Source organism: Artemia sp. Qi Xiang Cuo, chromosome 9 (genome assembly GCF_049724085.1).
Source record: "Artemia sp. Qi Xiang Cuo chromosome 9, ASM4972408v1, whole genome shotgun sequence".
Lineage (NCBI taxonomy): Eukaryota > Metazoa > Arthropoda > Branchiopoda > Anostraca > Artemiidae > Artemia > Artemia sp. Qi Xiang Cuo.
The window spans coordinates 55,729,609-55,753,655 of record NC_142802.1 but is presented as its reverse complement, the minus strand read 5'-3'; the positions used below and the strand labels follow the sequence as shown (position 1 = coordinate 55,753,655).

Below are 24,047 nucleotides of genomic sequence, written 5' to 3'. Positions count from 1 at the left end.
ATAAGCCCCCCAGAAACTTCCCAAGGGCGGAAACCCACTAAAAGACTTTGTTGCTGCATGGTGGTGAGCGACTGATGTGATTCACTTTAGCTTTCTGCGACCGGGCCAAACCATCCCAGCGGAGCCCTACTGTGACGAAATCGAAAAAATATACCCAAAATTTCGTCGGAAACAGCCGGCAACAGAAGAGATCTGCTCAACGACAACGCCCCACTCCTCATTCTTCACAAACCATCGTCCGAAAATAAAAGCAATTGGGCGCTGAAGTTCTGCCTCACCCGCCATACTCTCCAGACCTCTTACCAATCAACGTCTTTTCAAGCACTTCGATAACTCTCTCACCGGTAGAATCCTCGCCAATGCGGACGAGGCAAAGAAGACCTCCTTCGAGTTATACCGAATCCCAGGTACCCAATTTTTATGTCGACGCAATTAATCGACTTATGTTATGTTGACAAAACTGCAGTGAATCAAATGGTGCTTACTTCTTTAAATTTTATAAGTAATCTATGAGATTACTTTACTTTAAAAAAAACCCTCATAAAATCGGACAAAACTTTTGAAACAACCATAATATGGTTGGATTACTTATAAATTTTATAAGTAATCTGTGAGATTACTTTACTTTAAAAAAAAAAACTCATAAAATCGGACAAAACTTTTGAAACAACCAGAATTTGAGTTTCATATGTTGTTTTATCTTCTAAAGGGACATTTACTTCTTGCCCTTTCCTATGAGCACCCTTACCCATAATTATATATTCTTTTCATTACCTCTTTGACCACTCCTTTGATAAAATCCTTTTTGTTTTGAAGATTGTGCTCTGGATAAGCATCGAAAACCTGTTGTACTACTGTTTTCATTGTAACTTCCTCTAAATTAGCCCCATCTAACAGCTTCTTCACTGTTGCAACCAATTCATCGTCCTACCGAATTAAAAGAAATAAATAGGCTAAAATGAAAAAACTAAACCAGAATAGTAATAACGAACAACACATGAAAAAATAACATAAAATGAAGATAACCAGAACGTAACGCTACTAAAGTTCGCTCCAATTACCTACGCAGAGGGAGAGGCATACCTTACATAAAGCAATGTTGTCTCTTTGAAAGTTCTTCTCTGTTATATGGGCTAAACACAAAAACACGTAGACCCTAAGAAGCCCCAAGTACTAAAAGGATTAGAATATACCCCACACCCTTCTAAATAATTTCAAAATATATAGAATAATTAACAAAAAGATAAAATAAAAAGTTTCTAAATTGGTCAAGTTACAGAAGGGGGGGGGGGGGGTTAGGTTTATTCCACCCGTACTAAAAAAAAGTCCCACAATGACCGTATTACTGTAGGTACTTTTATTCAACATCTGAAAACAAAATAAAAACAACAACACATCTGAAAACAAAATAATTTTGATTGACTTTCAGGTTTCATGTTACTGGCAAACTCCTCACCTTAGGATGTTTGACGAGTTTAATGCTGTATATCAAGCACCTGATGATCCCCCCCCCCCACAACCCCCAAAACAAAAAAAAAAAAACAAAAAAAAACGGGGCCTCGCGGTAGGTTAAAATAACCTAAAATAGAAAAAAGTTTAATGTAAGAGAAAGAACAATGTTTGTTTAGAGTAATTTCGCTGTGTTTATAGTTTATTGGATGCTTTTTTTTTTATTTTTATAACTAATAAACTATTTTTATTAAATACAAGAGGCCAGTCTAGAGCAAACACACCTATTTCTCCACATTGGAACGATATAACATCGACTTTGAGTTCTTATTGCTTTTTTTTTCATTTCAACTCCGAAAATGTGCGCTCAGTTAAGCAATTTGTTACCATCAAATACAATTAAGTTATAATCTATATTTGAAAAAAGCGCAATGAACAATGTCTTCTGCAATCATTTTATGATTAGCATGCTAGATTCGAAATTGTTTGTCCAGGAGGACAGGGGTTTAATTCCTGGTGCTGCTGGTTATTTGGTTTGGAATGGGGGTCAATGGGACGCAAGGCCATACCCAGGATTTTTTTCGGAGGGGGTTTTACGCAAATATTTTTTTTCGGGGGGGGGGGAGGCATACAAAATTTGTTTATATCCATTTTTGTTACGTTTTTACGAGTCAATAAACATTTCGGGCGGGGGGGGGGGGGGGTAAACCCTCCACCCCTGGGCACGGCGACTCTAAAAGCTCAGTCAGAGTTGACCTATCTCTAAATGAGTACCTACAGAAATCTGGGGAATGTGAATGGAAGGGTGTGCGAAAGCACAGGGCGTAAGGCCCCCAGCCCCCCATTGCAATTCGTGGCTGAAGGATCGTGGAACGGGTATCAGTACCGCCGATGTGAACTGTGAAGCCCAATGCTGGATTCTTTAACTTATTTTTAGTCATTTCATATAGTTCAATGCCAGTTGAACAAAATTAAAAACGCTAGTTATTACTAGTAGTTCCACTTGCATGCCATTTGAAATACTAAAAACACCGTTTCAAATGTCTTAAAATCGTTGCAAAAACTGAATTATATACTCGAAGAAAAGATTCTCACAGCTAGATTTGCGGCAAAACTGTAAATAATTCTTTGTCATCACTCTGATGAAGTATAAACTCCAGAGGCGAGAAAGAAAAACAAAAGATAGAGAACAGATTTGGCAAAATTTCACAGATAACTCTGCGTAAGTCTAAATTTTAGAACGTAAATTTTTTAATTGATAGAATGGAACAGACGCTGACTACTGAAAATCCTGACTCTATTTTGTTTCATCTTAACCAGTGGTGGTTAGCACATTAAAAAAAAAAATTCTCGTAACGCTAGGTATCGCTCGCATTTTTCACACTTATATAAAAACAAGAAGAATGCAACTAGGATAAGATATAATTGAAAAATCTATCAAAAAAGGTTCTATCAAAGTAGAAGATGACACCTTTGTCAGATGAGACAAATTCTACGGAAAATGATCATTGTCTTGACCTACAAATTTACTCAACCTTGAGAATATGATACTACTACTACTACTACTAACAAATCACCGCAGCACCAAGCCGCCTGAGGCCTACACAGCTACACATGCTCCTCCTCCATCCCAATCTATTTAAAGCCTCCCTTTTTACGGCTTCCCAGGAAGTTACCATTTCTTTTAAATCTTTCTCTATGACGTCTTCACATCCTACACGATAACGACCTACTTTCCGTTTAGACCCAGGCGGTTGGTCAAAAAAAGCAATCCTCAACAATCTATCATCCTTCATCCGCACATCGGGCCCTAGCCATCTTAACCTTTCTTTCATAATAGCCCTAGAGAGCGGTATTGAACCACATTTTCGTATAGCCAATTGTTTGAAATACGGTCAGTCAGCCGAGTACCAAGAACAATCCTTAAGCAATTTCTCTGGAAAACATCTAGCAAATCTTCATCCGCTTTTCGGAACGTCCTTGCTTCAGAGCCATATTTGACCACTGCAGCTTCTAATATTTTAATCTTGGTTTGCAGACTTATCTTCCTATTCTTCCAAACTGTTTTTAACTGTGAAAAAACACCCTGAACCTTGGCTTCACTGCTCCCACCATCTTTACTAATAATACTACCAAGGTAATATATAAAAAAATAGTTTCTATAATTCAATTTATGGACACTTTAATCATAATCTTAAAAGATGTGCGTTGAAATGTGAACACTATATAAATGCCAATTAAAAAAGCCTCCTATCTGTTTATAGGCTGATATACTGTAAGCCAGGCACCTAAGAATAAGGTGGGGACTTTATTTTTTGCAAGGAAAGGAAAAAATTATTACAATAAAGAATTTGAGATTATAAACCTTTATTTTATATTATATATTGTAAGATCCATCAAGCAGAATATTTAGTTTTCTATGGATGAAACTTAATATTTTCTCTCACAAAAAGAATGTAAATTTAGATTTTTAAATCTAAATTATAATTAATTAAAATCCAATTAATATTTCTAGTTAATCCAAACTTTAATCTCTAAATTCACGTTATTTTTTTTCTAAATTTTAATCTTATCACAATTAATCTTCTAATCTATTCAAGTTATTTAACTAATTACATATTTTTTAATGATTTTCTCTGTTGATTTACTGACATAGTTGATTTGGCTTCTGAACAGTAAAAAGGCAGTGTAATATTTACTCCCCGTTATATTTTAAATTACTTACGCTTGGTGGCTCGTTCTTCTTCTTCTTGGCTGCAGACTTAGGCGTCTCGCTAGCAGGAGTCTTTCGTTTGCCAGCACGCCGTGGTGTCTAAAATTAATTCAAACGGTAATATTCAAAATAAATATGAGGCAACTTAGGAATTATTGAAAAAATGAGTCAAGTAGTTTTATAAAACCCCAAGCAAAACCCCGAGCACAAAGTCCCAATTTTGAGTCCTTGGTCGGCAGGGTATAAAGGTAAAAGGGAATCTTAGAAGAAGTTTGCTTTTGCACATCAACGTGACGCATAGGGAAGGGGGCCAAGAATCACTTCCACTGAGACTAGTTCGGAAGAAATTAGAGATAGTCGCAATAAAATCGATAGAAATTGTGGAAAATTTGGTCTAAAGACGTACCATTTTTGAGCACAATATAGCATAGAAAAAATCTTTTTTAAGTGTGTGCAGTAGGCTTACATTAGCAACAATAATACAAAATTATGTTTAAGAAAAATATATACCAATAATTATCTTAGAGTGTACTTCAGTCACACAAGTGTTACTTACGCGTTTTAAAAAATGGGGGCCATAATGCACTATAGTGCCTTCTCAGTTTTATCTTTGGGCTCGCTGATTCATAGAGAAAGGGAGATAATTTCTGAAATTATTTTCAAAAGTTGCTAAAATTCAAAAATTTGATAATATGGCTTTGGGTAAGATAAGTCTATCAGTATTCGTTTCTGACCCATTTTTCTAAACCAGAACTACGAGATAGACAAGCGTGGTGGGAAAAAAGAGTTTTTATTGAAGACGACATTAAATAATTATGAATATAATAATAATAGCTGCTTTTACAACGTATTTAAAGGACACCCTAGACGGTCAATCATTTTGATCAAAAGCTTCCGTCAATCAATTGATTACAGCATGATTGAAGATCTAAGAACCGATTGAGTAATTGGAACTTTCTATTGATCACCATCAAAGCATGACTCAAGCGTCAAACAGGTTCCTAGACGGTCAATCATGCTTTAATCAATTGATTGACGGAAGCTTTTGATCAAAATGATTGACCGTCTAGGGTGTCCATAACGCGTTGTCTTGTTATTTAACAGCCATGCCTTTTAACTATATTTCCTTATTTACTGTTCTAACTTCATAAAATCACCACCAAACAGTCATATTAAACAGCCATCAATAGCAACAGCTTATGTCTGATCTCCTAGGTCTTGGGATTTTGTTTTTGATTGCATCTTTAGCTGATGACAGCCATCGAAAATGGCCCTCGCTTTCAGCTTCGTTTCGATTATTCTACTAATTTAAAAATCATCATTTTATACCTGTATCAAGGAGCGGCAGGAAAGTTTAGAGCATTGTTCGAAATTCCAATTCCCTGCCTCTGTACTAGAAACTAGGTTTGGGAGCATCTCTAGGGAGCTATAGTTTGGGAGCCTTTTTCCGTCGGTAGGATGGTCAAACACGGAGTAATTACAAAACATTAACTTTTTCTAGAAAAGGAGATGTATTATTGATAAAACGTTTTTTCTTTGTACCTTACGTGTTAAACGTTTTTTCACGTACCTTAGGTTCATCTATAGCTTCTTCTTCTGATTCTGATTTTGCAGCTTCCGCCTTCTTTCCCCGTCGACTAGGTGTTGTCGGCGTGGCTTTCTTGACAGCTTGCTTACCTAAAGAAATGCAAATATAGCGTCACAAAGAGATAATGGTGCCATATATGGTGTCATGCTAAAAACAAAAACCCAGACATCACTTCTTTTATGAGATAGAATTTGCACCATTACATCTGCAGAGACGTATTTCGTAGCCGAAAAGCCGTTTTTTGTGGCCGAAGCAAGCATCAGTTTGACCACTATGTAGCAAATTAAAGTAATATTATTCAGACAAAATGAGAAAACTAAGGATAACAGGGTTATTCACAGCCAAAGAAAAAGAAGAATGCAACTATATAAAGAAAGGATAAAATGTCCAAAGGACAATAGAAAAGATAAACCAGAAAAGAAAAAACACAAAAAAAAGAGATACGTTTTTTGTCTACATTTCATGCTGCACTGAGAACGGTAGAGCAGAGGTCTCGGCCGAAATTTTTAATTTCTCCTTTTTTTTCACTGGCTATGAATAACTTCATTGTTCTTTGCTATCCTTCGTTTTCTCGTTTTGTCAGACTTAGCCAATGTGTTCTGAGAGACCATATACCACATTATTTAGCTAAATGCTTTGATTTTTACATATATGAGGAATAAAAAAACAAAACAAAAACAACAACAAAAAACTTTCTGCGATTAGCTTAAAAACATTACTTTTGCTCTTTTATAAATTATGAGCATTTGATGCGTACCAGTTCGCATTGAATAAAAAGCTATACGCTTGTTTTGTCCAATCTCTGCTTTTAGTTCTCTGTTTATTGATAGATATATCCTTGTCAACTAGGATAACTGGTGGCTAAAAAAAAACGTGTCAAAACAAAATGAAGGCCAGTAATTAAACAATAGTCAAAAACGCGGGTAATGCCAATAAAAATCGAAACAATAATGAAGCACACAGTAAAAATAATTAGTGAATATAAAAAAAGTAAAGTGAAAAGAAGCTCAAAAGTTGAATTACTTCATGAAAAGTGGAATACGTAGGCAGAGATCCCTTCCAATTTCTACAAGTGGATAGCCCATCAGATCGTGTTTTAGAGGCCTTCGTTTACTGTCTGGTGTGGCAAATTCGACCACGGCCATGACGAGGACCCAAGTGGAGGGTAGTAGCAAATAGGCCAAGTGCAAGCTTCAGAGTCGTGGAAGGGCCATTTCATAAATCGGTGTATTATGGTGAAGCAGCTACAATTAATTACACTTGCAAATAATTAAAATAACCTTTGATCCCTGGACTTTTCTTTGCACTCCGCATTTGCTTCCTTCAATCTATTTTGGCCGTAATTTCATTTTGATAAGCACCCGATTTATTAATTCAATTTGTTAGCACATACTCTACAAGTCACAGAACATCCCAAAAAAATGAGCTAAAGAAGGTTTTATGATGGATCCAGTACCAGAAATATAAGTCGGAAATGGATAAGGGATGATCCATTCTCGAATTTAGTGCTATGACTACTAAAGGTGTGTTTATTTACATGCCCAAGCATGGGGATTATAGGGGAGGGGAGGGAGGAGACGAAACGAAAAAAAATAAAAGAAAAAAGAACAGGCTAATAACATGGAAAATAAAAGAGACGATAGAGAATACAGTTGAATTTCAATATATCGAATTCCCTTGAAAATCTCTTATCTCTACAATGTTGATTTTACCTTTGCGTTTCGAAGTAATTGTGGTAAAACCCTCAATATAACAAAATGTGGTGGCTTCACCACTGGTCAAAACAGCTCTATATATCGAAGAAATTTCTTCTTCAGATTACCAATTATAATTGACCAAGTAATCCAACCGATCTCAGTCTTGACGATGAGTAAATCCCATAATAAGTAGACAAGTAGACCATAATAAGTAGATAGTAGATAGACCATAATAGACATAATAGTAGATAGACCATAATAAGTAGACCAACAACGATTTAACAAAGTAATCTTTTCCTTCTCCTTATTTACTGATACTGTTTTCAATGACTTTGATATAATGAATTTCAAAACATCGAAATCCCAGTTACAATGAATTTATCTTTTCCCACGTGAGTTTCAGATGTACTTTAGTATAACACAGAAATAAACTGAAGAAAACTGCGTAATTTTTTCTATAAAATAAATTATGTATTATTATTTGAAATAGAACTGTCCTTTTTAGCTTTTTTCATTATTCATTTTATAGAGATAATCAACTTGGCAACTAAGCCCCTCATGTAACTTATGCCATATCTTTCAAACTACGGTCAGGGGTCCCACTTGCCCCAACTTGGAAAAATATTGTTTCCTGTACTTCCTTTAAAAAAATCGAAGACAAATTAGAATCTTCCCATATCTCATACATTTTTAAATATAATTTTTGCACCTTCATTAAAAAAAATAATAACGATTAAATAGTTAAATATCTAATACATGTCTGACTAGAATTTATGTGGGATCTTATGATTTCTCAAATAAAACATTTCAAACGTTTTCGCATGCTGACCAAGGATTTGCGCAGCACAGCTACCAATCTCCTGAATCACTGCCTTCGGCCGGGAGTGAATGCATACTTAGAGGCGGGGAATCATTCAACTATTCCCATGTTTTCTCCCAGATTTTTTCAGGTACCGACCCTGGCTGAGCTTACAGATTAACACCCCTGACCTCCACTCCAAGCCAAATCACTAGAGACACGAGAACACAAATGGGCGTTACACAAGGTTGCAGATAATATGAAAAGAGGGATTACGACTTATCAAATTCCCATGCCTATTAAAGAAATTTTTTTTCTTGTGTTTCTTCACAAAGAGTCCTGATTTCTATCCCTCGCAATTATTTTCTTGTAGTTCATCACTCTACAAAAAATGAATGATCTATCATAAACTAAGGGTTTATAAACTATAATTATTTTTAAATTTCCATGTATCCCTCTTCATCAAATATCTGCGCAAAAGAACAACATACCATGGGGCTAAAAGCCACTAATAGAGCATAACCTTCTACCGCTCTTGTCACTACATTGATAATTCATATTAACTTAGCATCTTTTGAGTGTTACCCCTCCCTTTCCCTGTTAAACATCCTGGCTGAAACAAAAATTGTGCAAATAATAGCACCCTTAGTCTTAAATTGTTCTGCTACACTGAAGAGATAACAAAGGAGTAAAGTTAGGGAGCCAACACCCTAGTCAAAGATACTCCCATTGACCCTCAGAACTAAGCATGGTTTAACATATTTTTTAAGAATTCTTCGTAAATTATACTATTGAGTAACAATTTCCGAGAAATAAGAAAAATCCAGCGTTTTCTTAAATGAAAATAAATCAAGCATATTAACGCAATAAAGTTGCTCAGAGATAGTCCGTGTTCTAAACGCAAAACTGAAACGTTTCTGTATTGTTAGAGAGAGCCCAAGGGAGTGCAGACAGAAGACAAGAAGGATGAACGGTGACAGCGTTGTCACCGTAAAAACAAAGTACAAAGTACACACAAAGGTTGATATCACTTATCGCTGCTCCTCGGAGACACAGCATTAGACAAAATGTATGTAATATAGACGCCCAACTGAAATAGTTTGGTCTACATTACTTAACTTGCAAAAATCCAAGACTCGCTATTTTTCACCAATGCGCTTACACACTGTGAAGATTTTTCCAACTATTCCAAACGTCTAAAAGTTAGAATCAACAGTCTTACAAAATTCTGGATTTTTTGGCCAATAAACATACTTTTACTTACTTTTCTCTCAAAGCTTTTTATAGTTTTCAATGGGATGGCAGGTTTTGGATTGAATCAAAGCTTAAATTAACCTGTATGTGTCTGAGGAAAATGGACATACTTTTCTTACTTTTGTAAACAATTACTTATAGTTTTGAACAGGTGTTAGGTTTAAGATAGAATGGATGCAAAGCCTTCCATAGATCTACAAATTTTACTATATGCTGACCCGCCCCTCCCCCTACCCTCTATGGATAAAAAAAAGTTCATATAACTATTTTTGAATAAAAAGGATTCTGACACATACAGTTTATAATCCAATATGCTACCATCTCCAGATGTATAACTTCCAATATAAAATCAAAACACAAGTTCATACCCTTTTTAGCCGATTTTTCCTCAGTCGCGGCTACCTTTTTAGCCGATTTTGCAGGGGTCGTTTTAGCTGGAGTTTTCTTGACTGGTGTCTTAGAAGCTCTCTTTTTCGGCGTTTTCTCGACCTCTTCCTCTTCTTCTTCTTCCTGAGAGCCCTCCTCGTCAGCCTCCTAATAATTCAAGAAATATGATTATAGCAATTAAATTCACATTGATAAATACCAGTCTGGTCTAATAAAGATATCGAGGATTCATGTTTGGTATATAGGTCGTTCAGTGGGTTTGACATGACTAGTTATGACGGTAACATCATATCTAAAGATAGGCCACTCCTCGATGATTCACGACTTGTTTTTTTCCTTAGTGATGCTTTTTAACAAACTGATTTCTCATTCGCTTTAATTTTCATTCATTTCGTTTTTTTCATTGGTTCCACGCAGGTAGTCTACCTTTCAGGCTTATACTTAAAGTACCCCTCCCCACCAAAAAATTCAATTTGTATTCCATAATCCATTTGCAAAATTGAAAATCAGCTTAATAACATTTACAGAAACGAATCTCATAAAAAGCCAATTGGTGAGTTTGTGTTTCAACAAAGCTGTTTTTTTTTCCTAGCATGGGCGTTTTTTGGAGTCCTTTTTAACCAGTGGAGACGAAGCTCACCTCATAAATACCCCCCCCCCGCCCCCAGAAAAAAATTTCTTTAGCTTCCCAATTGAACCTTAATTCAAGTGCTTAAAAATGCAGAAAACGCAGGGGCAGTATATATATATATATATATATATATATATATATATATATATATATATATATATATATACTGTATATATATATACTGTATTATATAGTACATAATAATATATATATACTGTATACATACTGTATTATACAGTATATATATATATATACTGTAATTATATTTCTGTTCACCCAACACAGATGGTGTGTTGGGTGAACAACACTACTGTTCACCCAACACAAGATGAAAATCTTACTACCATTCAATAGTCAAGATTCAGCTTTGCCCACTGACTAAACAGATTTAAAAATTTGATTGCAATTATTCTTCTTTTTTTTTAACTTTGAGAATGCGTCGAAAACGGAAGACGCGACAATAAAAAACAAACAGAATAAAATAAATTCTACTCTTAAAAAGATACAGGCCATCCTCTAAGAAACATTCGAAATCTTCTATATACATAAAAATCGAATGTATTTCTGTCTTTTCGCATTAAACTATTCATCAGATTGCCAAGAAACCTTAAGATGTTGAGTACATTCTTTCGAAGGTTTCAGGTATACAATTTAATACCCCCCTCCCTCCCAAGGCCCTCTTAATATTTTTCGGGCTGAATGAATACAAATATTTGACAGTTCTTTCATGTTACATTATTCACATTTCCTACATACTCAATTAACAGTTTAGTAAATTATAAATTCTGTCATGCAACACACTTCTGAAATTAAAAAGTCTCTTTTAAAATTCTCTGTATTTGTAGTTCATTAGTTTCGTTCACTCTAATTCTCTAAATATTTTTCAAATTAACAAATATTATCGTTATATTACACATGAAACAAAATTTCAGGGGAACTTGTCGGTGAGAGAGGAAAAAGTTTTTATACTTTAAGTTAAAAATAAAAAAAACGGGTCGTTAGCAATACGCAAAGGGAATTTTCGGGGGGAGCTTTTCCTTGAATTTCCTTTTTTTAAGATCATAGCAACGCACGACGGATAAGCAACTAAAATGGTCATTTTTACTCGGCGAATGAATGTATTTGGGACTAATAACTCTAATGATATACTTATATTACCCTTGCGATGTAAGCCACAGTTCTAGACTTGTCAAAAAAAACAAACACATTTTTTTTACCCGTTATGTGCATTTTATAGGCACATGAAGGGCTCAGTTGCCAATTCCATCACATCAACAAAATAAACGTACGAAAATATTGTCAACAATGAAACATAGCTAGTTTTAATCAAGAAATGAACAAATGTTGAACGGTGTCTTAAAAACTACTTCGGCTTCAATGATCAGAGCCAACAAACAAACATTTTAAAACAAGAACGGTGTAAAAATGAACATTTTTGAAAAAGAGAGGAAAACAATGATGAATTTTCCTCACGTTTCTTCTTCTTCTTCAAAGAGATTAGAGCTAAACGAAAAGCAGGTTGTTGATGAAGATGAAGCATGAAATGAGATGAAGTATGAGGTAGGATTTTAGGGTAACTGGAACTTCATGGGAGGGGGTAAAGAACTGACCATTGAATAGATTGGGTTGGAGGAGCATGCACAGCCGTGCAGGCTTAGGGCGGCTTAGTGCTGCAGTGAGTTGTTAGTATTAGTAGTAACAATATTCTGTTGCCTTCACAGCCAAATAATTCTTCTTTTGCTCCTTCTCTTTTTAGTGTATTTTACTATATGACAAAATGACCTGATGTATGCAACTGGAATTTAAAATCGTTTGAATTTTTAATGAGAAAAAATTCATGGAGTGATTTTTTTCATTCTTAGCTGAACTTTTAAGATGTAATAAAGCTATGGCTGTCAATTTTTTTTTGTAATTTTAATTCTTTGCTATTTTATCGAAGTCTTTGAGTGCGTTAAATTTTTTATAAGTTTCTTCATTTTTGTCTTTTAATTATATTTCGCTAAAGATGGCTATTAGTCATATAGCCAAAATATTTGCCTAGGCTTTACTTGAATCCCTCAGTACAGAAAATTCCAGGTTTTCCCATGACTTAATCTCAGTCATTATCTAATTAATTATGTTTGTGTTTTCACCCTTTTTGACTCAGGTAGTTATGCCCCTTGCATACAATGCCATACGGGCATTCAGCTGTTTCTGCAGCTGAAAATTTATATGTCAATACGAATTATGGCCCATATTTTTAAGGGGTATAAGCCACCCAGTGGTTTTACAAAAGGTGGAGGATGTGTTGACGAAATTTTCACTCTTATGTTAATAATTGAGAAGTGCCTGAGTTGTCAAACACCTTTGGTCTTCAGTTTTATAGATTATGAGCAAGCGTTCGATTCTGTTGATAGAAGAGCTTTAGCAAAGGTCTTATCCTTGTATGGTATACCAGACAAATACATTAAAATGATTAGTGCTATGTACGAGAATAACACTGCTGCGGTTAAGATAGGAAATGGGGTTAGCAAGTAATGACGGTGGGAGCAATCAAGATGTCTAAAGTAGAATGGCCACGGCAAAGGGTGTTTTTTCATAGTTAAAAAAGTTTTGGAGGATGGGAAAGTAAGTCGGTAAACCAAGATAAGAATATAGTAAGGTGCATAGATGATAGTGGTCAAATATGACTCTGAAGTATGGGCGTTCCGAAAAGCGGATGAAGATTTGCTATATGTTTTCCAGAGAAAATGCCTACGTATCGTTCTAGGGACCTGGATGACTCACTATATTTAAAAGGATAGGTTCCGCGAAATGGATGACTCAATACCGCTTTTAATGGATGTTATGAAAAAAAGGATGAGGGGACTAGGGCACGTTGTGCGGATGAAGGATGACAGATTGCCGAAGATTGTTCTTTTCGGCCAACCATCAAGTGCTAAACTGAAGGCAGTTCGTCCTCGTCTTGGGTGGGAGGACGTCATAAAGAAAGATTTAAAGGAAATGGGAACTTCCTGGGAGGGTGTAAAAAGGGAGGCTAGATTGGGATGGAGGAGGAGCCTGCATACCTGTGTTGGCCTCAGGTGGCTTGGTGCTGCGGTGAGTTGTTAGCAGTAGTAGTAGTGGTAATTATTATTCGTATTTATAAAAAATAAAAAATAAATAAATAATAAAAAAAAAAAAAATAGATTAAAAATCTTGTACCACTTTAAGGACACCCCAGACGGTCAATCATTTTGATCAAAAGCTTACGTCAATCAATTGATTAAAGCATGATTGACCGTCTAGGAACCGACTGAGCAATTCAAACTTTCTATTGATCACCAGCAACGCTTGACTCAAGCGTCAAACATGTTCCTAGACGGTCAATCATGCTTTAATCAATTTACTGACGAAAGATTTTGATCAAAATGATTGATCGTCTAGGGTGTCCTTTATGTATGGTAACACGGGTCATTTGGGAATGTAAAATCTCTGCTTAATGAAGCGGAGAGACCGACACCGTGCCTAAGAGAAAAGGAGCAGGATTTCAGGTTCAAACTCCCCCCCCCCAACAATGTAAAAAGTACGATACAAATATGCATTTTTTTACCATTCTATGGTTGACAAGACCTTTTTCAATTGTAAGCCTCCCTTTTCCCGCCCCAGTTAAAATCTTGGGTACAGCCTTAGGTAGGATGACAATAGTACCTCTTGAGATTCGTCGGTGGCCTCGTCTTGAGAGCTACCTCCCTTCGCCTTTGCTTTCTTCGGTGTTCTTCCCCTCTTTCCAGGCGTGGGCGGTGCTTTTCCATGATCTTCCGGAGCCATTAGAAAGTTCAGAATTCTATCCACAATTTCTTTCTTGGTTCCACCTTTCTCAAGACCTAGATTAACAAAGATGCAATGGTTCAACTACTCAATGGTTTCAATGTTTCATTCTATTCAAAGGAAAGGGGAAGAGGGCCATGAAACTCAAAGTCGTAGTTAGTTAAGGATCATACAAAGACAAATGTAGCCTATGCAAAAGTCCTGAATAATGGTCAAAATAAGCAAATAACGTTTTACAATATTAGCCTCAGGGTCAAGAACAATAAATTTCCCATTATTTTATCTAAAATGCTGAATGTACTCTATATAAAAAAAAAAAAAAAAAAAAAAAAACGAAAGAGCAGACGCACCAGAGGAAGGGAGAATGGAGATGTCTTATACACTAAGCTGATTTACCCGAGTTGATGTAATCTTGGGTTATCAGTAATATTCTAGGCATTATTGATCAGCTCGGGAATTTAGTAATTTTAATAGTAAGCCCTATATCTTGTATTAGGAAAAAAAAAAAAAAAAAAAAAAAAAAAAAAAAAAAAATCAAAATGACCAATTTGCTACGTCAAGATGCATAAATAATTGTCCTTAATGTTATTACTTATAACAAATGTTCCTCGAAATTTCATAAACCAAGTTGACAACCACACAAAACTAATTAAAAATGACCCCAAAATTTTATTTTGAGTTTACCCCCCCCCCCCCCAACCAAACAGTCGAATACGCCCTGAATGTGAATACATATTACTCTTCTAGGAGCCAAATGTTTTTTTTTCTTTACCCAGCACCCACAAGACGAAATAGGGGTAGGAGCCACGTAGAAGTGCTTAATCAGCGTAATATACAGCTAAACTCTGGAGCCTAGTACAAGCATAAAGAGATTAGATAATTTTGATGAATTTATAATTTTCAGTTACGTGGCGCTAGGGCATACGTATGTTTTTGAAACCGATTGAATGGGATTAGTGTTCCATAATTTGGTTTAATCCAAATTGTTTAAAAAAAATAAAAAAAATAGCAAATGAATGGTGATGTTCCGGGCCATGGAATATAATGTATATGTTTGGCTGAGCATATTATTATTTCGCTACGTTGTCCCAACCAGTAATTCCTAAAAAATACTAATCCATTTTATTCATTCTATTCTATTTACTACTATTTTGATTTTTCTCTATCCTCGTTCAGTATCAAACATTCGCAGCGTCTCGTGTACCACAGATTTGTCTTTGATTTGAAACTAACTACGGTACTAGTGCTACAGTTTTGATGAAACGAACAAGTAATAACCCATATCATCACCCCAAATGGTCATACCTATAAAGACCAATACATATCAACAGAAGTAAAAAGAGTAAAAGAAGTAAAAGTAAAAGTAAAGAGAAAAAGAAGCAGTAAAAAGCGCTTTTATCTTCCAATAATCAAAATGATGACAACAATTTAAATGACGTCTAAATTCAAATCTCAACTACAAAAAGAATATAATTCTAGGAAAAAAATAATTAAGTTACACTTTTTCGCATTCCCCTTCTCCCTCCATACCCACAAAAAATGTTCGATATCTTGATACTTCCATACCCACTAAAAATGTTTGATACTCCCTTCTTTTCTTTCCCTCCTTGAGTTGGAGATATTCAGTAAGTCATTCAAGACAAAATAAGAACAAAAATATATAATTTCTAAGCAATATAAATAGAACTGGATTCATGTATTAAAGGAAGAAAGTAAAAATCAACGAATACCAACACAAGCGGCTGAAACCACCGTAATTTATACTTTATGATACGAATTACACTAAGTGTGTTATTTTTAAAAACTACCAGTTATTGCTTTTAACCACAGCGTTGACAATATCCACCAAACATTACCACTTAGGAAGTTTTGTTGCTTTTTTTTTTACCAAAAGAAGATACAAGGCCACATATTTGAGTGTTACTTTGAAGATTACTTGAATCACCAGGATGTCAGGACTGATCTATTCTTTGGGAAGTAAATTCCACTGAGTGGGTGATTCTAAGAATCACCAGTAACAAACTTCAGACACGATCATGATGACATTCACCAAGCGCTACCAAAATGGACAAGTTTAGTCTGCACTTTACCAACTTACTTGGCGGGTATTCAGATGTAATCGCTACTCGAATTGACCCCAATCACCAAATTGACAGCCCTGATCTACCTTTGCCAGCTACCAAAGCTACAGCTACAGCTACTTTGACAGCTACAGCTACCTGATCTGCCAAATTGACAACCCTGATTTACCTTGGCCGGTATTCAGATGTGCTACTCGAAAACGACTCGCATCACCAAATTGACAGCCCTGATCTACCTTTGACAGCTACCAAAGCTACAGCTACCTGATCTACCTGAGCTACAGCTACAACTACTTTGAAAGCTATAGCTACCTGATCTATCAAATTGACAGCCCTGACCTATCTTTGACGGCTACCAAAGCTACAGCTACCTGATCTACAGCTACAGCTACCTGATCTACTAAATTCACAGCCCTGATCTACCTTGGACGGTATTCAGATGTGCTACTCGAAAATGACCCGCATCACCAAATTGACAGCGCTGATCTACCTTTGGGATTTAAATTACATCGATTGCACTACTTAACAAAAATCCCGGTTATGACCTTTAGACAGAATCCTGATGATAATTTACAGTGAGGAGTCTATTAAGAAAAAGGCCACTCACCTAAGAGACCAGTAATATTCTTTAACTCTTCAAGGTTATGTTTGCTAATCAAGTCGTGTTTCTTTTGATACTCCTTAGAATCTTCTCCAAAAGGAAAACCGTCGAATTTCAATATATCCTTGCGTACTTGTATTCCTAAAAATAAAAATAGAGTTTAGGACCTAAAAGAAAATACTATTTCCCAAATTTTTAATAATCCTTATCAGGATCATGATTTGTGAAAGGGCTATGTGACAAGATTCAAATCTATAAAACGAAATAAAAAGGAAGTTTTTTCAGAAAAATGATATTAAAGAGCATTTTTAGAGGTTTTGGCCAAATCTACCACCCTTAGTAATTTATTAACATTTATTTCAAGGTTTTTCTACAGAGAAATAGTTTTCCTATAGACTCTTTTAATAACCTCTGTAATCAAAAATTTTGTTTCACTTTCTATTTAAGGATTTTTCCTGACTTTAAAAGTTTTTAAGTGTAAAAAGTAAAAAAAAACTACATCCTGGATCATTTTAAAGTGACGAATGGGCCTATATTCTCAAGCGGAGACTTTTCCAAGATTTTGCTCGTTTTTTTGTTTAAGGCAAAACAATAATTGAATTCTAGTGAGTTTCCGTTATAGATTTTTTTCTGTTCTTAAGGCCAGTTTATGTTCCTTCTGTTGTTTAAGGCCAAACGATATTACAATTCTAGTATGTTTCCGTGATAAATTTTTTCTGGTCTTGAAGCCAGTTTTCTGTTCTTTCTGTTGTTTCAGGCCAAATGATAACATAATTCTAGTATGTTTCCGTGATAAATTTTTTCTGATCTAAAGGCCGTTTTCTGTTCTTTCTGCTGTTTAAGGCCAAACGATAATACAATTCTAGTATGTTTCCGTGATAATTTTTTTCTGTTCTGAAGGCCAGTTTCTGTTAGCTATAAAAATAGTTTTTAAATCAATTTTATTAATTAGTTATTTATAAGATTTTCAGTTAACTTTAAATTAATAATAATAATAAAAAAAAAAATCAGTGACTACATAACACCGCCAGTAGAAAGTTATATTACGGGAGTTTCTGATGTAAGTCAATCTTTCTTCTCTTTTTTTTTTAGCTGATCTTCGATGATTAACGCTGATGAAAAATACCCCAAAATGAACAGTTCACTTTTCAAACTTTGAAGTTTACGGGCTCTTATTCAAATAAACGTCAGTATCACAAAATGGCTCTTCTATATAGAGAAATTAAAGAGTTATTTCGGTACTTGCATGATAGACGCCCTACCAAATGTTATTCTAATATGTTTCTCTGACGCTCAATCCAAAGGAAATACACTAAACCAAGATAAAAATATAATACTTTAGAAACAAATTTGGGCTATATATTTGCACATTAGGGAGGGGGGTCAAGTATAGAGGGTATGCGTGCCTAATGTGTTAGCTACAGTTATTCTGCACATTATGTAATAAGGAAAAAAACGCTTCTATAGTGCGTCAATGAATGATCAAATTGAGCGGTAGGGCGTATATCATACAATTACCGTTATTTCTTCAGTTAACATAACATGCAAATTAAAGTGTAAAGTAATAAAAGTACCATCTTATTGACATACCACTTATTAACCAAACGCTAACCTTTAGCAATGCCATCCCCAACCTTAAAAATTGTTGCCCCATCCCCAGATTTAAAAAAAAAAAAAAAAATCGCGTGCCACCCCTTCCTATTTTAGTGAGTTGATGTAACTTATTATACAGCCGTTTAGGGTAGGATAAAAAAAAGAAATAAAAGTGCTGGTAAATTTTATTTTTACATTTCAGATTAAGCGCTTCTTGCCATTTTGGAAAGTAGTGCAATTAGGTGAATAAAACATTAAGGAATGAATCCAGGGCTTAAAAAATATCATAAGAAGTGCTAAGTTACTATATCAACCCTTTCCTTATTCTTAGGGCATAGACGGTTGCATACATGGTTCTTTTTTTAAACCGATATTGTGACAATTATTTTTTTTTGCCTTAATTTTGAGTTCTCAATGTCTTCATTTGCTTTTAATTTTTAAAAAACAATCCCAAGCATTTCCTTATCATGGGTTTCCCCCTTTAAGGTTCAAAACCCTTTCCTTGCATCTCATTTCGACAGAAGGTTTATTTCTCAAGTTCCATTTTATATAACACAAAGATTGTAAAAGATCAGTACGCTTTAGAGGGAGAAGAAGAGTCGGTAAGCAAACAAAACCACATTCCCAGGTTGTATTTTAGGTCCTGAATTTATGCCTGAATGTTCCATTCACCTAACTCAACTACTTTCTAGGATGGTAAGAAGCCCCTAGTCAAGAATTTCACCATTTTTATTTCCAAGCCCCACGTAAGGCCCGAAAGACGATTTGCATTTTTGTACCGTTGTTTCTTTTTACCGCTGCTGCTCTAGAATAACACAACGTTTACGCATTCGGCAGTAAACATTCTACCGACACCACATCAGTCAATCACAGATCTGACCTAACAATTAACTTTAATAAACAATCAAATAAATTCCTTGCGTAACTTAAACAGAGACAAGACATTTACCCAATGAAGCAGGAGGCGTCTGAAGCAAGCTAGAATTACTTTGTTACTTCCCACGTAGCAAAAACCGGCTTTGCTTCTTCAATTGATGTAATTCTTGAGGTAAGTCGGATATTCGAAGCAGTTCCCTGTTAAGTAGGTGCTTGTTTAGGAATAACTATTCTGTATTTGTCTATTAAAGAAAGCCCTTTTGTATTCACTTCGAAAACAATTGAAAACGACAAATTTGCCCACCACCCTATGCATTGAAAGTTACATTTTGTTTTCCCCGCCGATATTTTTGTGAACTGACTACATGTATAGGCCCTGAGGAGGGGGCCTCAAACTTCTTTGATTTTCTGGACACTTCCTAATCAAATTATTTAGCCTTTTTTACAAGTACCCCCTCCCTTCCCAAGAAAAGAAGCTTATAATGACTTCCAATATAGTTTTTCATGGTATAGTCTCTGCAAACACAACAGCGGTTGTCAACAAATTCAAAGCCAAATGTGTAAGTGTGTATTTAGTTCCATAAGCCACCATTTCGACGGAAGCGTCATAAAAAAGGATCGTTTATGATAATGATAGCGGGCGGCTGCATTGCTACAGCCGGCGTTGAATAAACCTTTTTTCCCTCCCAATGTGTACTTCGCAGTACTATCCTGTACACCTCTTAAAACATAATCGAAATAAAAAAAATCCGATAGGTAAAAAAAACAAGTTTGCTTCGGGTCAAGTTTCCAATTGTAAGAATTTCTCATATTCATTGATAGAAGCCGAGACGAAGATTAAATCTTCAAAAATTTAATATATATTTAATACATATATATATATATATATACCAAAGATGGTGAACATTATGTGCTTATTTGAAAGTTTTCATAGCCTAAAACTCATTCAGTTTTGTGCAATTCGGTATATCGCCCAACAGATCACCCAAAGCCCCTTCTAGAAAACTATTACGATATACACAGTAATCTATGTAAATAATAGAAATTTTTTATTTGAGATCAAAGCACATTCTCTCAAGTATTTAACCACCCATTCTCGGCATTCCGTGAAATTTTAAAAATATACAATAAAAACTTCAGGAACAAGTCTTTTTAGCGGGAAAATTATCGTTACAAATTTTATTTTGAACTTTTTTACTTCCCTTTACCAACTTATTTCAACCTAGCCCACATGAGCCCCTCCTCTCTAGCAATCACTCTCGCACAAAAATACGATATTTCCTGTTTTCGTGATCGCAGAATCCTTAATTCTGTTTTAAAAAAAGTGCACGAAGAGTCACTCACAACTGCTCAGTAGTTAAATCTGGAATCTAACTTTAGGTACTTACCACCCAGTCTTGCATACAGAATCTTTTCCAACTTAGACCGGGTGAGCCCCTCCTCTCCCCCTTTAGCCAATTACTCTCATAAAAATACGGTATTTCCTGTTTTAGTGATTGCAGAATCATTAATTTTGTTTAAAAAAAAACTGCATGAAGAGTCACTCACAACTGCTCAGTAGTTAAATCTGGAATCTAACTTCAGGTACTTACCTCCCAGTATTGAATGCAGAATCTTTTCCAACTTAGCCTGTATGAGCCCCTCCTCACCCCCTTTAGCCAATTACTCTCGCATAAAAATACGTTATTTCCTGTTTTCGTGATTGCAGAATCATCAATTCTGTTAAAAAAAAGTACACGAAGAGTCACTCACAACTGCTCAGTAGTTAAATCTGGAATCTAACTTTAGGTACTTACCACCCAGTCTTGCATACAGAATCTTTTCCAACTTAGACCGTATAAGCCCCTCCTCTCCCCCTTTAGCCAATTACTCTCGCATAAAAATACGGTATTTCCTGTTTTCGTGATTGCAGAATCATTAATTCTGTTTAAAAAAAAAACTGCATGAAGAGTCACTCACAACTGCTCAGTAGTTAAATCTGGAATCTAACTTCAGGTACTTACCACCCAGTCTTGCATAGAGAATCTTTTCCAACTTAGCCCGTATGAGCCCCTCCTCCCTCCTTTAGCCAATTAATCTCGCATAAAAATACGGTATTTCCTGTTTTCGTGATCGCAGAATCCTTAATTCTGTTTTAAAAAAAAGTGCACGAAGAGTCACTCACAACTGCTCAGTAGTTAAATCTGGAATCTAACTTCAGGTACTTACCACCCAGTATTGCATACAGAATCTTTTCCAACTTAGCCTGTATGAGCCCCTCCTCACCCCCTTTAGCCAATTACTCTCGCATAAAAATACGTTATTTCCTGTTTTCGTGATTGCAGAATCATTAATTCTGTTTAAAAAAACAAACTGCACGAAAAGTCACTCACAGCTGCTCAGTAGTTAAATCTAGAATCTAACTTCAGGTACTTACCCCCCAGTCTTGCATACAGAATCTTATGCAATAGTTTGAGTTGATCCATTCTTTTTTCTTTTTTAATTGAAACATCAATAAAAGGAATTTGAGACAGTGGTTTTCCTTTACCATGCTGTTCCATTTTGGTTTTAGTTTCTTCCGCCTTTTTGACAGCATCTTCAGTGAACTTTTCGCTTAGCCTTTCCACCTTTCGCCTTTCTCGCTTGCCACTTACCAACTCAGGTGGATCATCATACAGTCCCTTTTTCATCTCTTCTTCCTCGATTTCTGCGAAAAAAAATAATAATAAAAAACCAGTTGTCTCAAACAAACTTAATTTGTTCTCAAAACAAAATGATTAATTAATAAGCTGAGTCAAAAGATGGCAGCTGCTTCCATCGGGCGATTTGTTAACTCCTCTTGGCCGTTATTTTTAACTGATGTTTATTTTATAGCAGTTTGTAAATAAATCAGTTCTGCTCGGTTGCTTACTGATGGTATAATAATGGTTGCGATAATAGATTATTCCCTTATCTTATGAAGAAATGCTACCTCTAAGAAATTCTATTTTGACTAAAAAGCTATGCACCTCCTAAAATTATTATTTCATACACTAGCGGCATATCCAAGATCAGGGCCCCTAGGCCCAAGCAATTTTTTTTCGAAAAGACACAGAGATTTACGGGGAAAACCCCAAAAATTCGGGGATAGTAGAAGCCCTGAACAGCAGACATCTGATTAGTAAAGAGCCAAGAGTACTGCAAAAGAGAGGCGATACCGAGCTCTCAGCTGCCATTCTTGGGACACAGTTGGCAGTCTATTAGCGGCTAGGGAATTCCTGTGTTTTTTTAAAATCACTTTTCTGTGAATAGGCAGCGAAGCAGCAAAGTGCACCTGGTACTTTGACGATAAATCACACCAGCTCAGTTTTTGTTAAGAAAAAAAACTGCTCAGTGTTTTTCTTGCGCACCTCGGCATTGTGCGCTCCTAGGCCCAGGCCTATCCGTAAATTCTGGCCTGTTGAAGATGGCGCCACAAATCCTGTAGTTAAAGAAAGCATGATCATGATTGAAAAATCTAATCAATCAGAAAAGACAAAACCTAACACTTTTCAATAGGAAGGATATAATGGAGAATTCCTTTTTAAAAGGAAGGAAATCCTCAATCTATAATAATCTAGTTTAATAAATCTTAGTCTATCCGATTCCTCAAAATTTGTTAGTCAGAAAAGGGTCCCTACGCTTTCTAAAAAGAAGGAATCTTCCAGTCCCCAAAAATCTAGCTTCATGCATCTAAATCAGATCAATCGTTGAAAATTTTTAATCAGAAAAGACGATGCCCAATGCTTTCTAATAGGAAGGATATATAGGAGAAATCTTTCTTAATAGGAAGGAATTCATAAACATATGATAATCTAGTTTAATAAATCTTAGTCTAATCGATTCTTAAACTATTTTAGTACGAAAAGACGAGTCCCAAAGCTTTCTAAAAAGGAAAGAATTCATCAATCTACAAAAAATCTACCTTGGTACAACTTAGTCTAATAAATGGTTAAAAAATTTTTAATCAGAAAAGACGAGTCACTACGCTTTCTAATAGGAAAAAGAAAATAGAAAATTCTATCCTCTTAGAAAAGAATCCGTCAATCTATAATAATCTACCTTGATACAACTTAGTCTAATAAATTGTTTTTTTATCAGAAAATACGAGTCACAACGCTTTCTAATAGGAAGAAGAAAAGGGAAAATCCCATCCTATTAGAAAAGAACCCATCAACCTATAATAATCTAGTTTAATACATCTTAGTCTCATTAGAAAGGAATAGGCTGTCCTTGTCTAAACATAGGCTGTCTGCCAATAAATCATCCTTGCGGCATAGTTATACCCGGCAAAGGGTGAACTGCACCCGTACAAACTGAAAGTTTATGACAAAAACAGAAAGTTATGTCATTTGACCTTGATCCAGGGATGGCATAAATTATCTTGGCTAAATAGTAAAGGTTTCTGTTACATTCTTGTTGGAAGGCTTCACGGAAGGAAATCCCTTAATAAAAGTAGCACCAATAGATTCTTTGTTTTATGCTCTTTTCAAAAACATATTGGTCTTTTTGACTATGCACCCCAGTTCCAACGGGGTAAGGACACCATGTAGATAAACCGGAAGCGTGTTAAGTCATAAAATTGTTGGAGG

The 24,047-nt window shown here is 35.5% G+C and overlaps 1 protein-coding gene across 1 annotated transcript in view; it reads right to left on the bottom strand.

The window, feature by feature from the left end:
* LOC148948838 (uncharacterized) overlaps positions 1-24,047 on the bottom strand; it is a 60,226-nt gene that overhangs the window by 5,252 nt on the left and 30,927 nt on the right. Inside the window, exons 5-11 of the mRNA XM_089094737.1 lie at positions 21,875-22,144; positions 16,996-17,130; positions 14,188-14,363; positions 9,869-10,034; positions 5,733-5,839; positions 4,175-4,261; positions 775-927 (exon numbers count right to left, since the gene is read on the bottom strand). Of these exons, the coding sequence (XP_088950863.1) occupies positions 775-927; positions 4,175-4,261; positions 5,733-5,839; positions 9,869-10,034; positions 14,188-14,363; positions 16,996-17,130; positions 21,875-22,144 (1,094 nt within the window). The remainder of the gene's footprint in view (positions 1-774; positions 928-4,174; positions 4,262-5,732; positions 5,840-9,868; positions 10,035-14,187; positions 14,364-16,995; positions 17,131-21,874; positions 22,145-24,047) is intronic.